This window comes from Pocillopora verrucosa, chromosome 4 (assembly GCF_036669915.1).
Source record: "Pocillopora verrucosa isolate sample1 chromosome 4, ASM3666991v2, whole genome shotgun sequence".
NCBI lineage: Eukaryota > Metazoa > Cnidaria > Anthozoa > Scleractinia > Pocilloporidae > Pocillopora > Pocillopora verrucosa.
The window spans coordinates 28,389,428-28,408,289 of record NC_089315.1 but is presented as its reverse complement, the minus strand read 5'-3'; the positions used below and the strand labels follow the sequence as shown (position 1 = coordinate 28,408,289).

The 18,862-nt window shown below is 38.1% G+C and overlaps 2 protein-coding genes and 2 pseudogenes across 2 annotated transcripts; 2 read left to right on the top strand and 2 right to left on the bottom strand.

Moving 5' to 3' along the window:
* Window positions 1-1,758: 1,758 nt before the first annotated feature.
* LOC131785207 (uncharacterized) lies at window positions 1,759-3,490 on the bottom strand (annotated as a pseudogene).
* Window positions 3,491-3,618: 128 nt separating this feature from the next.
* On the top strand, window positions 3,619-14,375 carry LOC131785233 (uncharacterized). The gene is made up of 7 exons (XM_059102080.2): window positions 3,619-3,777; window positions 5,510-5,797; window positions 7,162-7,485; window positions 8,249-8,563; window positions 9,460-9,507; window positions 12,370-12,650; window positions 13,023-14,375. Exons 2-7 carry the CDS (start codon window positions 5,530-5,532, stop codon window positions 13,278-13,280), a joined length of 1,494 nt encoding a protein of 497 aa, XP_058958063.2. The 5' UTR covers window positions 3,619-3,777; window positions 5,510-5,529; the 3' UTR covers window positions 13,281-14,375.
* Window positions 8,631-9,267, top strand: LOC136280599 (GATA zinc finger domain-containing protein 14-like; the record flags this gene model as incomplete). Its single annotated transcript, XM_066166134.1, has 1 exon — window positions 8,631-9,267. A coding segment is annotated over one exon (492 nt), but the record flags the coding sequence as incomplete, so codon positions are not given.
* A 2,011-nt stretch (window positions 14,376-16,386) lies between the features above and the next one.
* LOC136280415 (uncharacterized) lies at window positions 16,387-18,446 on the bottom strand (annotated as a pseudogene).
* Between the last annotated feature and the right edge of the window lie 416 nt (window positions 18,447-18,862).

Here is an 18,862-nt window from a genome sequence, read left to right as displayed (position 1 = left end):
GATAACTAAAATGAATAAGACTGAGTGGAGTCTAACTCGGTCTGTAATAGTGCGAGTGATAACAACATCATGAGTATCACGAGTATGACAACAAACCGAATCGGACAACACGAAGTCTTCTAACTAATTAATCATAAAAACCGAAAGTTCCGAAAAAAGAGGAATAGCTAAGTTATAAAAAAAAAAAGAGAAAAATTTGCTACAATTTAGGAGTCTGTACAGTACTGTTTCCATCGTGATTGAAACCAAGGTTGAGATTGGTTGATATAAACTACAACTTTAAATGTGATTCCTTTTAGAACTGTCCGATAACAAACTGTCCGATAACAACTTTGCAAGGGAATTAGTGAAAAATAGGAATTTTTCTAACCAATTACAATCAAGGAAATCGTAATTTTTATGATTAATACCAAAATATCGTGAATAGTTCAATTCTATCTGCACCCACAGTTGACCGTTTGCTTGACTCTTTCGCCAGTACTCAACGTCACCCATCGATATTTCGGTGGGAAGCATTATGCAAACCCATAATCAGGTATATTCCGCAGGCACCTGATGCTCAGAGACTGAATTAAGTCCTCCATTTCCTCTTTGCACTCAATACTAGAACACCTCTACACATTTCGTAAAAACGGTTGTGGTTATTCGTCGTGGTGAATAACAATAAAAGCTAAGTTTTTCGTTTGTCTCACGATGTAGTCACGTGTGATTTAGATCGCGACGTTCCCACTGCATACTGCTAGTCTTCTTCAGGCGATGAGGTCGACTGGTCATGCATGATCTTATAAAGCATGATGCTCTGCTGTAATTAGTTGTTTTTCAGCGGCTTTGATTGGTGCATTTCAATCCTTGCTGTTTCACTCAGTGATTTGCTCCCTCGGCAGTCTGCTGTCGCACGACTCTCCTGTTGTTGTGTTTTTTGATCGTGAGTATCGACGCTTCTGGAATTTCTATTCCACTATCCTTGTTGATGTTGTCAGGGTGAAGTCTTATATGAATTGCCTCTTTGACCTTGCACGCGTAGTAATAAGGGTCACGATCAATAAACTTTACTTCGTTTCAGAGTGGCTTGTGTTCGGTGTTGTGGGTATGCTCTGAAAAGGCGGAGGTCTCGGTACGGGCGAGTTGGACGTCTCGATCGTGCTCCTTAATTCTGTCTTGCATAGGTCTTCAGTCTCTCCGATGTACACCTTGCTGCATTCATAGAGAATCCTGTAAACTACGCCATACTGCGTTTTACTACTACTCCAATCATATGCTAAGTGTTCATCGGTGTGCGTGGGCTTCCTGTATACGCTGGTTGTGAGGCGGCCGTCAGGTTCTCTTAAAACTGAGGTATCTAGGAAGGCGAGTTTGTTGTCTTTCTCTGTCTCCGCGGTGAAGCGGATGGAAGGCTGCTGGTTTTTTTAGATGCTGTAAGAAGTCATCCACGTTTTCGCGATCCAGGATGGTAAAGGTATCGTCCACGTAGCGTTTCCAGATCCTAGGCTCGTGAGATGATGTAGTTATCGCCTGTTCTTCGAAACTCTCCATGTAGAGGTAAATAACAGCGGAAACAGGACTCCCCATGGCGGCGCCGTCTTTTTGCTCGTAAATCGGTCCATTATACTGGAAGTATGTGGATCTCAATACGAAGGTCAAAAGGTCAGCGATCTGTGCAGTCGTTAGCGTGGTGAGGTCTGCAAGGCTAAGGTCGTTCTCGAGTTTCTGAGGTGCGGCTTGTACAGCAGCATCGATAGGAACGTTTGTAAACAGCGGCTATACGTCGAAAGATACAATGATCTCGTTATCTAGGATCTTCTCATTGCTGACGGTGGATACGAAGTGAGCTGAATTGGTTACCGTGTACTCTGACTTTCCTGTTAAAGAAGATAAGATGTTGGCTAAGTAAGCGGATAAATCATATGCAAAGGTATTTACGCACGACACAATAGGTCTCAGCGGTACATCGGCCTTTTGTATCTTCAGTAAACCGTAGATTCTAGGCGACTGTTTGTGTCGGGGTCTGATCTTGTTGTAAACGGTCTCTGATAGATATTCGCTTCGCTTCAAGGTAAGCAGCTTTTCCGGCAACTTGCGGGTCAGACGATTTGTCGGATCTTTGTTGGGGAGCTGTTACGGTCCGTTCTCAATAAGCGTAGACATCTTAGCTCGGTAGGTGTCGGTACCCTCGACTACGTTAGCGCGCCCTTTGTCTGCTGGGAGAACCATGATGGACTCGTCTTCTTTCAGGATTTTAAGTGCTTCTCGCATATCCTTCGTGATGTTAGGCTCTGGTGGTTCTGCTTGTTGAAGGATACTAGTGCCGATCACCCAGTCATTCCCAAGAATTTGCAGCTCGACTTTGATTCAAGTTGTGCTTTTATCGTTTCCGCGGGACCTTTGCTTTTCTGAACTGATTCAGTGTACATATGTTTAAAAGCGAAATAGCTTTAAATAGCTTAAGTATTTAAAAAGCAACTTCGTGTGACTGTTAAATGGGTCGCATCCATATCTACCTTAAGAGCGTACATCTTACCTTTGAAAACAAGTTTATCTCCATTCTAACTTGTTAAACTGGCTTCTTCGAATTTTACTGGGGAGCTGTCAGCGTCCTAGCTTTTACTGCACTAGATCATCACTCAGCTTTATATACTATCAAATGTTTGTTATTTTCAAGAATTCAACTTCCAGGGTAAGTTCTAGGGTAATTTTGTCTCGTCAGGCTAAGCCAAATAACTTCCATGCAGAATTCCCGCTTGCAAATGCCTTCGCCGGATTCAGATCTTGTTAGACTGAATGGGATGTATGTGTGCATGCAGATGTTTATAGGTGGAGGGGAAAGTGCTCTTGTGTCATCCATGGGAAACGAAATAATTAGTGTTCGGTTACTCATAATATTGTTGCATTGTCAAGTAGTCACATCAAGACACTGGTCACGATTCGTTATGCATTAATCCACATCAAAACATCCTTGTTTGATGAGTTTTAGTGTTGTTTTGCGGAAGTTTAAAAATACCTGAGGATTATAGTTATTCATTCTTCGTTTTAGATCGGAACACGCCTTCAGCAAAGTACTGAAGCCAGCAAACCTCAACTCATCTTACTTGCTCCTTAATGTTTCTTTATCAAAGAACTACAACAGCTTATTATTAGTGCAGATATTTACTAAGAGGGAATCATGCATGCTTGAATCAAAATATGAATAGGTATTCATGAAGACATGTTAGCCATTTTGAACAAAGCAACCAGGCCTGTAAACAGTGCAAAATGGACCCAAGAGGGGTAGGGAAGAAGCAGTGAACTAATTTATAACTTTTATATAATTTGTTGGGAAGTAAAAACGTATTTGTGATAACATTTCGTTCCGAACATAACAAGTAGGTACGCTGAATGCTGCATGTGGAAAATAGAAAAACAAAGAAATGTCTATACATATAGTATTAAAAAACTCTCTAATTAAAGCATAATCGATTATGTCCTGTGAACGCTTGACAACACGCCTCGCCATTTTGGATACATTTAAGCATGTGCCTGCGAGTTTCAGCCGGACTGCCTCTCAAAATATATCGTGGGAGCAAAATGTCTCCAGTTGTAGCTATCGAGAAAGAACCTGGGTATTAGGCTGTAATCATAGTGATGCCTTTGAACTCACGCTGTTCGAATTAGCGACCAAATTAGTACCAGAGTTATCACTGTTGTGAGCAGATTTGTGATCAAGACTGATACAAAACCTTAGATTTCGCGTATACCCAGCAAACCCTACGGCTAGCCAATGTGTTAATACCATCTCAATCGGTAAGCTGAATTGAATGTTGTATTGAATTTACCGAAGAGAATATTTTAAGCGAAAGCTGTTGAAAGATGGGCAAACTTTCACGTACTGGTGCCGTAAATTCCCGCATATTTCTTGTGTTACGAAGTACGTAATAAACTTGTCCGGGCAGGTATTCGATCCTAAGTCTCCAAAGATTCCTTCGGAAAATGAGATGAACTCGTTACTCTTGGAGCGAGTTTTCTCAAAGCCAAAATAGCAAAGCGGCACGGTTTACTGACCAACTTCTGCATTGTAGATCAATGCTTTTATAAATAACCGGGATCTTCTCTGATTTCTTTTCCTCGTCGGCCGAGGATCTTAATTTCTTCATCAGATTTGCAATCAACAACAATTTTGAAACGTAGTTAGTGTAAATTTTGCTTAGGAATGATTACTCCGAAGTTCTGAGAATTTCGCGGTAGTGATTTCTGAGAATTAGAAAACATGACATAAAATATTATTCTCAAACTTGATTCAAAGTCATAGTTTTTCCTCTGAAATGAAAAACCAATCGCGAGTTATCATGATAGAGAAGCATTACATTGTTTGTTGTTTGTTCACTGATAAATTACCCAATCTAACGATGGGTGAGTACAACGTCACTAGTTATTCAATTCAGTTGAGAAGATTTCGAAATGCATTGGCGCGTGACAGTTGTTAACCTTGATGTTACAATTTTCTCTCTGTTTTTCGAAGTTATAGCTTCAACAGAAGTCACAGCGATAACAAATCGAGAATGTTTTACTAAAATCATGTCGTTCAGTCGAATCGTAATTAACAACAAGTTAGACCAGATTTCGTGACACGTCTTTAGTGCGGCGACATAATAAACTCAACTCGGTCAAATCCTTTGAGCTCACCTACAAACACGATCATAAGACATGAACCTAACGACAAGACATGTAATAAAATCTGATTAGAAAGAGACGGAACTACTGGCACTTGTGTATGAAAAGCAGAATGTTGCAGAGTGAGACACTTTATGTTTGCTTGAAGCTATAGCAACCCTTTGCACCCTAACATCAGTGAAAGTATTTTCCATACTGTTCCCCATATATTCCCTAAGGTGCTGACAAGGAAAATTTGTGCAACAATCAACAGCTTCTTTTGCTGCTTATAATTGTTTTTATTCTCATGACCTTACTACATGATTTAGGGATGATACTGTTAGGAGAAATTAGATGCTAGTCACTCTTAGGGGTTAGGGATGAGTTAAATGGTGAAAGGAATCGATTTACCTTCGGATGTGTTTGGATTTGTGGAGATTGGTTGGATTCACGCAGTTCCCTAAGCGTTTTTTTTTATTATTTTTCCTAAAGATTTTAGATAGACAATTGAAATTCACGATAGCTATCACTCAGATGTTAGTCATTGTCACTAAAGTTTTGTGGAGATTGAAGGGTTTTATTGATGTTTAGGTAGAAGCGACTTATGCCTCAACATTTATCCTTCTGTTAAACTCATACGAAATGCTTAAAACTCTCAATTAGCATAACACAATTTTAGATACCTTCAACTGCATCTGAACCTGTATATTGGATAGCAAGCGATCCATAGATGATTAGATATATATATATCTATATCTTTTTTTTTTAAATTTTGTAAATTTATAAAAAATTCTTGGGTTTTCTTCCAAAGCAAGTCTCTGAGAGTGACCAGTGAATAGAGGCGCAATAATTTTATCATAATGTACATTTTTTTCCTTCCTTTTAGAATCTTTGTTCTCTGCTTTCATGAAACTTAGGCCGGAAGCAGTGGAAAAGATAACCGTGAGGTTAGACATGGAAATAACAAGGGCGGTGAAAAATTGGAGGCATTTTGCAAGAGAGTTAAACGTTGCACCAGAAGTTATAGAAAGTCTGAAGTGGTACGTTACCTTTAGTCCAACCGCGAACGTTTTTGATAACTTGGAGTTTACAAAACCAGACCTTACAATTTCGACGTTAAAGGAGGTTTTCACAAATATCGGAAGGAACGATTTGAAACAACTGCTGGATCGAGGTATTGTGTAAAAACTGTGCTTCTTCTTTTACCCGCAAACACTTTAGGGGCACATTAAACTCTTCACACTTTTCTCGCGATTTCAGGCATTGACTATTTCTCCGATGGATATACATAATATTGATAAACACTTCCCTCAAGCGTTTTATTTGGATGTAAATGCTCATGCAATCCATCCTGTATCCAGAATTTATTTGTATAGGTAATCACATGATTTCGAGTGCAATTTGGAATAAATAAGCACGAGTAAATTTTTTTAAAGACTAACAAAATTGCACGAGAAAAATCATGTGATTACGTGTTGATAATATACATGGAAAAATACGAGATGGTTTATCATAATTAAACATAAGCAAAGCGCGCGCGTCAATTGCAAAAATCATTTATTCAAACCTTGCGTTCGGTCAAAACAACCGCGTACGATCAAAATAATAATAAATTATGCAATGATATCTTCACATCTTTAAGGTGCAAAAAAGTTCAAAGTCCGGCTAAACAGTTCAAGGAATTGTTCAGTCTGTGTCCTAATCACTTTCGATGAAATGGAATCGTCGTTTCCGAGGTTTAACCATGTTTGTTTTTTATTTCGGCGTGTGATCGCTCGAGCAAAGTGTTAAGCTGGGTCGGCTCGTAATTTTCGATTTCCTCGGCAATTCCCTTCTCTAAACACCACTTTTTCCAAACCGACAACCAAAAAGCAGTGCTTTTTACAGTTTTTTCGTTGTTTAAGCTGTTTTTCAGCTGCGGTGGCGAAAGAAAGCCTACTTAAAACACCGGCCATCGTTTCGCTCGCAAATTTTCAAATTTTGTTGCGACATCCAAGGCTCGCATTTGATTGGCTATCTGTGAGTTTCTTTGATTATTGACCAATCAGAATGTCTGATTTGTTTCTTTCTTTGCACTGAATTAACCCTCTTCTGCACTGAATTAACTCTCTTCTGCACTGAATTACCTGAAAACTGCATTTATCTTAACCAATCAGAACTAAGTAATTTTTCCATGTATATTATTAGCACTTGAACAACTTATTTGCATTCTAATTTTCTTGTGATCTGTATTGAACGCCAGGCCTTATGACTTAAAAATTTGAGTACGAAGCAAGTAAATTGATTTAATGAAAATTTAGTAAGTATGCAAGGGGAGGAGTAACATTACCAGGGTTCCTTCGCTTGTTGATGATTAAAAAAAAATTTTTTTCAATTTTATAATGCCTAATGTACAATTAAATTGGTTTTTGTTATACCACGTGGCTTAAGCCTTTTTCAATAGAGCTGCATTAACTGTTCCGATAGTCACAACCCTGTAAATGAAAGCTATTAAAAAAATGTTTTCGATAACCATTTATAACATCATTTTTTTCAAAGTTTTTAAAGCAGAAGACGACGGGGAGAAAGTAACAACTGTCTTAGATAAAGTCCCCTTGACTGATATCGCCCTGGGACTTGACAGATTTAAAGGACCCACGGCAAACTGGGAAGACTTTGCCATGCACAAAATGATTGGTGTAGCCAAAAACAGAGGCGAGGTACACCAGTTTGGATCACCTCAATTAGAAGATCCAACAGCACAGCTTTTCCAGTATCTGGAGACGAAAAGAAGCCAGTTGACACTGGGAGAACTCTACAACGTACTCAGCTCTGATTCAGTTAAGAGACCTCGCACTGCAAAACGCCTGATAGATCCAAATGGTATGTGTTATGTGCCTTTGACGAAATTACTTAGTAGATTAAAGACGATCATACCGAAATCAGACACCCATTATCGTAAGAACCAAACCAGGCTAATATTTATAAAAGGCTCTTATTTCGTAGCCAGGTTATGATAAATATGAATTCAGAATTAAGACCGAGGGTCTGACAGATACACGGTTCCATTTTTAGTTCTTCTTATGTATCTAAAAACAACCTTACAGCAAAACTTTTTCAAGCTTGGTGTGAAATTTCTCTTACCCTCTCAGCTTCTGGGTTTTTTAAACTATTTTTGTAATTGACCTGATACACCGGAAAAACCAAGTGTCTTTTCCCATACACTTACACATACACTCCATGTTGCTGTTCGTCTGTCCTGTAATCGGTCACAGATGACGTGAAAATATGGAAAGAACATCATTGACGCACTCGACTGCAAGGCGTGTGCCAATCTTTTGTGATCTATTAATGAACAGACCCACAGCAACATAGAATCTATTTGATTTACATAATTAAGTAGCAAAGTGATGTTAATGGTAACATAATTTTTGCATCTCTTCTTCATCTTCGATCAATTGGTGGTGAGAAGAAATCAAAATGAGAGTATTATTAGGACACGCAGGGACAGGCATCTTTCACCCTCTTTATGAAAATTTGATTGCCGCCCTCAGTCTCTAAGAACGGTTTTTTTCCAGGCACACGATCTCGATAATATATCAGTCAGAGGTCATCTACAGGGCCTGATAAGCATCAATTATTTCAGTTGAAGAGTCTTCCTGGCGTAGTCGATTGGTGAAAACGGTTATAGCACCAGAATCAGACCTACTCCGGGGGATATCTAGTGATCTTAATAGGAAAGTTCCTGGAACGGGTGACTGGAAAACAGTGGCATCGAAATTTGAAATACCATACGATGATTATATTCAATTTGAAAATCGTAAAGAAAAACGGAGCCCTACAAGAGAAGTCTTGGACAAAGTTGTTTCTGATCGACCTCAAATCGCCATACTTGAGATTGTGCAAGCACTAGGAAACATTGAACGTCAAGATGTCATTGAGGTTATTAAAGAAGAACTAGGTAGGAAAAATTTGATGCAATTACTTCAACAAATAGACATATTTTCCTGAATATCTCACAATAAGTTTTTTTGCCTTGCTTTGTGAAAGAAGTCAGGTTGGAAACACCATTCGCCGAGGATGGCAATGACGATAACAATGACAATAACGATGACGATAGCGATGACAATAACGATGACAATAACTATGACAATAACGATGACAATAACGATGACGATAACGATGATAATAACGATAACGATAGCTATCACGATAACAATTACGATAACGATGACGATAACAGTGACGATAGCAATGACAATAACGATGACGATAACAATGACGATAACGATGACGATTATAGTGACGTTAACAATGACATTAACGATGACGAGAACCACAACAATAACGATGACGATAACAATTATGATGACGATAACGATGACAATAACGAAGACGATAACAATGACGATAACGATGACGATAACTGTGACGATAACAATGACAATAACGATGACGATAACAACAACAACGATGACGATAACTATGACGATAATAATGACGATAACGATGATGATTAAGATGATGATAACGCTGACAATAACGATGACGATAACGATAACAATGACAATAACGATGACGATAACGATAACAATGACAATAACGATGACGATAACGATGACGATAACGATGAAGATAACGACGACGATAACAACAACGATGACGTTGGTGTTGATAATGACGACCTTGTTAATCATTTTTAGCCCTGTTGAAAAACCTCAAGCGTCTCGCTGTAAGTTTCTGCTTTCTTACATGGAGCCCTACAGAATTTAGGTATCCACGGGTGTAAATCTTTTGCATGATTATAATTTTTAATATCAACACCATCGAAACTAATCATTTACATGTTTTCATTAGGTGTGGAAGATTTGACTCAAGCCATGAGAAATCTTATAAGAGATAAAGGTCAGAAAAACTGAATTTACAAGAGAGAGGAAAATTGATATGAAACATTTTCGAAAGAAAGCTCGGCAACTTTTTAATTGAATGTCCTCATCTGACTATCCAAACAGAGGTATTCCCCTCTCCTCCTCTCTTCTATTTTCCTTATTCTATGCGTCCTGAAATTAGGTCGTTTTTAAGTATTAGAGTAAATTTGAATGGGTTAATCATCTAGTTTGCCTGTTTTCGCCATCTCTTACTCAAGTCATTGCTGATAAAGGGATTTTTAGGCAAATGTTCCTCATAGTTATATGAGGAGCATTGCGACATGAGATTTTGAGGGATAAGAGTAAATACTACCAGCAATTATGAACGATAATTCAAGTTAAGCACTGTATCTTTTCAGTTTTCAACAATCATTATTTTTCTGCTGCCTCCTTCTTACATAGTAGCTGAAATATTAAAAAATTTGTAAAAGAGCGGTATGAATTACATCTTGGGAAATGAAAATTTTCAACCCCCCTTCAAATTTTGCAGGCAGTTAGGCGCTCTGGGGTATGCACAAAAATGCTCTTTTTAAAGGGCGTAGCACTCTTGTTGCCATGGTAACAACGGCTGCTTGTTCGAGGCCTGGGGCCTCATTTTCATACAAAAACGTCGCAAAAAAAGAGTGAAATGTTTATTTCTCTATCTCAAGCTAAATACAACATTACAAATTGGTACTTCTACCATACATAGTAACATCATTCATCTTCACATTGATACAGTCAATTTTCCCTGGGAGTAAAGTTGAACACACTAACAGGTTATTCATTTCGGTACAGTTCCGGTCATCTTTGTTGTCGGGTAAAACAGGGAAAACGTTTATCTGAATTTCTCCAAAAGTACACCGATTCTGGAACTGAAATTGACCACATAGCTGGTTATAATATTCTAGTTTTAAAAAATGTTAAAATCTCTGCGGGCCTGTCTCCACTTTCCATAGGAACAATTCGCGAACGAAGCTCAAAAATCAGATATTGCGTAATTTGGCGATGTTTACATCGAATGTTCTCGACAACAAATGTTTCAGAAAAATGAAACATGTAAAGCTTTTTAAAGCAATATCCCGAAGAGAAATCTCGCCTCTGCTTGTCATCTTTAAAAAAAAAAATTGATCAACCTTCATGGAGGACTACTCGACGTAACTACAAACATAACACTCGTAAACATTGAGAATCTGAGAGTATCAATCGTAACCTGTCAGCGGCAGTACTACATGTAAAACCCAGTTGTAACAATAGCAATTTGAACGACATAGGCATCTCCCTACAAAGAGGAGATTTGGGCAGTTATCATTTCCTTGTGACAGGAACTAAGATAATTCGAATCATCTGAAAACTGTCAGAAAACTGTTAGAAAATTTGCATAAGGTATGATGAGGAGAGACTTATCACCGCCGCAGTGCAATCGAGTCAATCAATGTTTCCTTCTATGTCTTGTTAGAGAAAATATCATAACAAAGTTCGAAATAAAAGATTGAATGAAATCATAATGTCATAATTCCACCTTTCAAACAACTTATTATCCACACGCAAATCGCAACTCGTAACTTGAACGAAACTCCCCATGGTTAATATGTAATCTGGATTGCTTCAGGACCTTCAGGAAAAAGAATAGCGATTTCATCACCATTATTTTCCATACTTTTCTCCCGGATATCTTTTACAAGCTTACAGAAAGATGAATATAGCGCAATCTCCCAGTGATTTACACGAGAGGAAGACAAAGGTCTCTCTAATTTTCCCCTGAGGTGGCCGGCTCACCAGGTAGAAACAGGAGATCGTTCGGTCCAATAACGTTAGTCTGTGGAAATTATCAATCTAATAACTGAGAAGAATGTGCCCTTTTGTTCATCAGTGACAGCATTAATTATTTCAAACATGTATTTCTCGGTCCAAGCGACAACAAAAATAGTTCCTTTGTAATTTTGTAAGCACTTCCTATAGCATTTTATTGTCAAGGAAATTAATCTCAAGGTTCAAAGCCAATATAACGTTTGAGCACGAGAAAGACTCCCTGAAAAAAAAGCTAAATTTCTGGAAATTGGTTGTGATGAAATCCCTGTTCCATTTGCTGTACTGCAAGGATACTGAGTAGTTCAAAATCTCCACTTTATGATGATTTTCGCGCGCGTCGTACAAATTGCTATTACTGGCGACTGGGTTTTAAATGTAGTACTGCCGCTGACAAGTTGCAATTTCTGCTTTCAGATTCTCACTGTTTACGAGCGTTCAATCGAGGGTTTTTTCATTTTTTTTTTTGGTTGTTTTTACTTAGAATGCGCGGAAATCAGCTGATAAACCGAAAAATGTCCATTTCTCGTCTTCTTTGGGACGGCCGATGGAAACTTCATAGAGAAATACAGCGTCACGCCATCGTGACAACGTACAAGTTTATGACAAATGACCAGTGTGAGGATAGTTTCGTCTTCAACATGTTTCAAATGACATACAAGTATAACAGTGTACCTTCAAAGGACTTCAAATCGCTCAAATTCCCATGAAAGAAGGTGAAGCACTCGGAATCTGGATGATATGCACGCGATTTGAGGTATTTACGCGATTTGAGGTATTTACGCGATTTGCGTTTTTGTATGAAAATGAGGCCCCAGGCCTCGAACAAGCAGCCGTTGTTACCATGGCAACAAGAGTGTTGCGCCCTTTAAAAAGAGCATTTTTGTGCATCCCCCCAGAGCGCCTAACTGCATGCAAAATTTGAAGGGGGGTTGAAAATTTTCATTTTTCAAGATGTTTGATTCTTACAGAGACTTGTTATTAATAACAGTTATATTCGGGGAGAACGATGTGAACATTCTAGCAACTTTCCCCCAATATTTGCATTTAGAGGATGCAGCAGTAATTTTGCCCGACTCGTCTGTTTCTCCTGGACCGTCTGGGTTAGATGAACCATCTGGTTCAGCCGCACCTGTAGGCCCGACTTGGTCAAATGGTCAAGAAAACCAGCCTCAAGTGTTCTTGTCGTATCAGTGGGATATACAGGCTAAAGTCATAGAGCTAAAAAGAAAACTTGAGCTGAAGGGATTAACTTGCTGGATGGATAGAGATAGAATGGGCCCTGGAGACGAATTGAAAGGGGAGATTGAACATGGAATATCACATTGCAAGGTACAGACAACATTTTCTTAAGTCTCTGAAGGAAACAAAATTGGTTAATTGGTTTACCTGTCCGTCCCTATAGCCAAGCTATACTGAGAGAAATGTAAAAGAGTAAAAACCTTGAAAATACATGACGTTCAGCTTAGATTTGTAAGCTCAGCTACTACACGGATCACGACACTTGACGAAATTTTTGACCAACCGTTCCAAACCTATATTTTAATAAAGAACGAAAAAAAAAATACAAATACAAAAAAAAAAAACCATAAAAGAAAGATTAAGAAAACAAAGCGCCCAAGATTCCTCATTGAAACGCCGGCTAGTTTAAAAATCGGTTGTTGTATAGCTCTTTAACACGTCCATATTTGTTTCGATCATCAGGTTTTTATCAGTTGCATGACAAAGAAATACTGCACCTCGGAAATGTGCCAACGTGAAGCCAATTTAGCCTGCAATAGGAAGAAGCACATCATACCTATGTTGTTTGAAAAATTTGATTCTTGGCCGCCACATGGCAGCCTTGGTATGGTCTTTCCCGATACTCTTTACCTCAGGCTACCAGGTGGCATCCTCACCAACGAAAAGTTCGAAGAACTTTTGAAGAAAATTATGGAGTTTGTTCCACCCCAGAACGAATAATGCTTTGCATTACAAGGAAGACACCAAAGGAAAGATGTGATTGATGACTTTGCTAATCTGTAGCACTCTACGTCTTTTGGATTAGTTTTTTTTTTCCAATATTTACCTCATTTGCAACTGCTTTTTTGCCTTCTTTTAATCAAAGATATGAACTTAAATTTAACCCAATCTGCAAGATTTTCAAGCGATGTTTGCGAGAAAGCGATAAGTGATTAAGCAGCGAAAAGACGGCTCTAAATCCATGGCAGCTTCGTCGTTCGTCGACCACATCACGATCTGTGTATTTGCCCATAGAAATTCTGTCTGCACGTCACGGCGTTTGTTTCCAAGGTTATATTTGGATTGGAGCCTTACGATTCTTGAGGCCTCCCAAAAATGTTTTCTTGCGAAAGAACACTTCAGGATGAAGGACAAAAATTAGGCCCTGAGTAAACTAACACGTTTTCATGTCTCTGTTTCCGTATAGGCGAAAACTTGGCAAGATATATCTGCCCGCACCAACGTTTTCGCAGCATCTTCACTAATCCACATTAAAACGGTCGAAAATGTTAAAATAGGATGGACCTAGAATTCCGCATACGTAAGAGCAGTTACATCCGTTAATTTTTTTCATCACCCTTTTTAAAAGCCTTCGTTTTCACTCGCCCACACCAAAACGGAGGGTTTTAAAAACGATGCATATTCAAAAGATTCCACACAAGTAACCGTTTTCGAGAGTTTTTTTTCTCATCAACGTTTTGGGGCGTTTTGATATGGATGACCGTAGAAAACGAAACAAAAAGGTTGCGTTTTCAAACGAAAACGCAGTAGTTTGGTAGGAGGCTCAGCTACAATGACAGTTTTGAGCAGTTTGGGAACCAGAACTAAAGAATTAAATCACTTATCAAGTTTTTCTTACTGTATATCACAGATGGCTTAATCACTAAAGTATCAAATTCAATGTGCTACATCAGTTAAGAAATAATCATGATACTTCGATAGCCAACTTGTTTTTTGTCTGTACGAAAGAAAATAGTTTGCTTCAGTTGAGAAAACAATTGTGGATAAGTGCAATAGAAGGGCATCCGTTTGATAATTAAACGATTTTTTTAATAATTTCTTGCAAATATATCTTTTACGTATTTCCCCGATATCTTACCCCCCCCCCCCTCCCTTAATCTGTTGTGGCTGTTGCTTAACTTGTTTGTTATGTGCCATGTTTTTTACGTGTTCCTTAGATTCAAATCCAAACCAAACCAAACCAAACAAAGGTAAAGATTGTCGATCGAAATCGCAGTGCGCCAACTTTTACCGGACTGAGCATTAACTTCTACTTTGATATCCAGGTTCTTTAAAGAGTGACTAAGGGTCTGCAAGTTCAAGTTATTACAAATCAGCCTGCTGATTATCACCATTATCACAATGCTTAGCTGTAATTCCCATAGCAACAACCACATGAGTCAAGTGAAGCAATGTTCCACTAAGGTCGTTACTTTACTTGATTTTCAATCTGCAGCTCATATGAAATTTATTTAATTACAAATTGTAAACAAAGGTGTGGGCTTAAACAGTTTCGTTGCCTTCTACTTATAACTTTTTTTTTAAGGTATCCTTGTGAAAAAAGATTGGTTCCTGTGTCGTTTTGGTTGCCTAAATAAATGGAAGCGAATTTTTTTAGGGTGGAAAATTTAGGCCGGATAGTAACATCTATTTCATGACCGATCATAAGCATTTATATCCAATAAGTAAATGGATGACTAATAGATAAATACTTTTCATCCGCTCAGCATGTCTGACGGTTTTAATGCTTTTTGAATCGATTTCTTCGTTCAAAGCATCAAGTCCTGAGGGCAAAGGCCTTGCAATATTTTTGATCGAGAGCCCTCTTTGTATTTGAGGTTGCTTTTATGATAAGTTTCCCCGGGAAAATTTAGGAAATGAATGAGTTGTTAGTAAGCGGATCCTTATGTTTGCGCACAGATTTCTGAGTTCGCCACGTGGCAAACACTGCAATTCACTAGAAGGAAATATATGGCGAGAGCATATCAAACTTATCCTATAGAAAACTGAACATTTGCTTAAATTGGTCCCAAGCCTCCGTATTACTCACCTGACATGCGCAGAGCAATTAAATATGCAAAGAGCGCCACTGTTAAAAATGGCGGCCAACAGAGTGAAGCGGGAGCGTAAGACTCCGAAGAGATTTATTGACGAATTTGCAGAAGCTAAGACCTAGCAATGCAAGAAAATAAAAACTACGGATAATAATATTTATCCTGTAGAGATAATACAGGTCGACAAAGCGAGAAACATGGTCAAAATTCATTTCAAAGGGTACAGCGAGAAATTTGAGGAATGGAGGCCATGCGATGAACATAATTTGCTCGTAATGCGATTGGAACCGATGTTAAAATCAACCGATGATTCCTTCAGCGATCGCCTGCGAACTTTTTATGAACGCGTTTACAGGGAGATCAAGCGAAAGTTGTACTCCGGGCGCAGAGAGGATCTAGAAGTTCGTATTGAAATTCAAGTCGATGACGACGTTTTCTATAAAAGTCTTGGAAGGATTTTATCCAAAAAATATCAGAGGAATAAACTAATATATGAAATTCTTTCAAATGAAACTCTGGATTGTTATATTGGCACAAAGTGGAATGAGCGGATCATGAATGAAAACGGCGATTTTGCTTATGTTGTACCAGGGACTGTGAGATTTTGGTTGACAAAAAGAAACCCCATAGTGGAATTTAAATTAATTGGCGTTAAATACGTGAGATCTGAAATCGAAGATGGGCATCAAGTCGTTTTTACATTTGGCCGTGGAGATGGCAACAGATGTGGGTACAAAAATATGGTCCATCATTAATATATTTGATTTAGCACATGTTTATTGATTTTGATAGTTGATGTCAAAGAATTATTTTACTTGCATGTGAATTACCTTCATAAAATGTAAACATGTGATTATAAATGACCCATATATTTCAGTCTGTGATTCTGTTGTAATCAATGCAGTAACATTTTTGAAAAAGACTCCTTGAATGCTGTATACAAGAAACATTTCACAGGCATAGCAAATTATTCTACACAACTTCTACTAACAGTTTTTGGTAATACACTCCTTTAATACATTGATATATTATATGATTACTGATTGATTAAATCACATCTTGGCTTCCATTTACCATCTATTTTAACAAGATGTGCACAGAAAGTGGGAGCATTGCATTTGCTGCATTTTGCGGTACATGTTTTGATGGTATGGCCAGAAGTTGAACAGTTTCCACAGTTGTAGCTTTCCTTCACCCTTTCCAAATCAGCAGCTTCCAAAAGCTGTATTCTGTGTTTTTTCCAGAAAAGTTGCTTTAGAGCAGAAACCCCTCTATGATTAGATGACCTAAAGTAGTCCTTTCATACAGTGTCATTGTACTTCTCCATGCCTTGCTGAGTGTCATAAGCTAAATTTTGGTAGAGCTTTAAAAATTCAGGTACATGAGCATACAAAGAATGCATATATGGTGTTACATCTTTTGCTTGGTAAAGGTCTAAGAATTTTTGAAACCATTATTTGATTTTGTCTTTGAGGCTAGAGATAGCATCATCTGTAGTGTAATTAAGTTTAAGATCACCCATAATATCTATGAAATTACCCCAAAGGGTTTGCAGCTTGTCCACATTATGAAACTCTGGTAATAGTAAGTGAAAATTAATATGTTGGAAAAGCAAGAGTTTTTGAGGTCCAGTAAGGTCTCTGTACTCCAACTTCTTGCTGTCCCTAATAATTTTCCATTCAAAATTAATTCCAAGTTCTTTTACAAATTTCTCATATCCAGCCATATGTCTATACTTATTTCGACAAAACCCATTTGAAAAAGTGGATACCTTGTCAATGGCATCTTTCCTGCGAAGTTCCCTGATCAGAAGTTCAATTAAATTATCAGATATTCTACTAACCTATTTCTTGTAAATCTCTTGCCCCAAGAGATTTGTCAGTTATAGACCACTTTTTACTGATGTCAAACCTTTCATTTCTTGGGCACTTACACCAAATACGAGAGAAATTTTGATTAGCAGCCCTTAAACCACAAACACAGGCTAGAAACTTCCAGTCTCCTCCCAAAAAATACTCAATGCTATACTTATGACTATTTACAGTTATTTCTTTTAAATTTGAAATTTCATTATTTAGATTAGCAAGGCTTTCTTTAAGATTGTCATAGTTCTCTGTTGTCTTAATTATTGCTAGAACATAGTTCCCTTTTTCATTCATTGCTGCATCCTTTTCATTCAAAATTGAGTGTCATTATTAAATACCTCAACCTTGGTGGCAATAAAATTGTAGAGGCCTAAAAATGACAGTGCTGAGTGGCAGTCTTCTTTAAATCCTCGCCTTAATTTTGCCTGATGTTGTTTGGTATAATCAGTGAAACGTTTGCTTTTGTTTGAACCTCTTTGTCCCTTTTTTTGCATTCTTGCTGCTTTTTTCGCTAATCTTTTGAATTTTTGTTTGTATTGTTCTTTTCTGTTTTCCGAATCCCTAATAACATCTTCAAGCTCCTGCTCAATTTTTAATCGCTTTGCCTGCTCTGCGGCTAAATCCAGTTCAGCTTTCCTTTTCTGCCCACGAAGCTGTTGGTTTTCCTCAATCAATGAGTTGTTTTCAAGCTCATGATAGAAAATTTTGAAGAAATAGTTTTTTGTCTTCCACGCATCAATAGGCTTCTTTATACTTTTCCCCCCACTTTTTGACGCTTTCTTGAACGCTGAATGGAGGAGAGAAATCTTTTTCCTGAAGACGTTGAGAATTCTGGAATTTATAACAACTCCGCGAATCTCAGATTCCCTCAATATTTTTTCCACGATTCCCACAATCACAGAATCAGCACTTTTGTAGTTCGGCTCTTGATCAGACTTCTTCGATAGGGAATATATGTGATAGCTGATTAAAAAAAAAGAAGTTCGGTGAAAAAAAATTGAAAAAAATTAAAAAGAAAAAAGAAACAGGTTGGAATACACTTCGATAAGCGCAATTTTTACTTACTTGTTTATTTCGTAAGTAAACCAAGGCAGTTTTTCCCCTGTTAGACCATTTGTTTCTTCGCCGAAATCGTTTTGTGCATCTACCGCCACCGCGAGAAGAGCCAGCGAAGAAAAAATCACCAGCGCGTAAAATTCGAGTCCCATTTCCCGAACCCAAACAATATCCAAACCTCACTTATTATACATCAAATTGCGCCAAATTTATTGTTTTTTTCGTATTTCGCGGTAATGACCAGTTTTAGGCATGCGCTTTAGAGTTATAGCCCCAGACTCCATGGCCACTGCTTGCATGTGGCGTGAACCCCTCTTCAACATGTCTGAATCGCTAACCATAAGTCTCAAAAACCCGAACGAAATATTTTAATGATTGCCTTCAAATGCAGTGGTATAGAAAGCTTATGTACGTTAGTTTTAGAAACTGAAGGTAAGAAAGATAGCAATTCAAATGAAATACACGAAAAAGAGGAAAATGTTCGAAAATTAGCGTGTTTTTGACTGACCTTGGACTGCGTGACATGTCACGAAAATCTACAGAGGCAGATGTTAAACGTAAGTTTAAC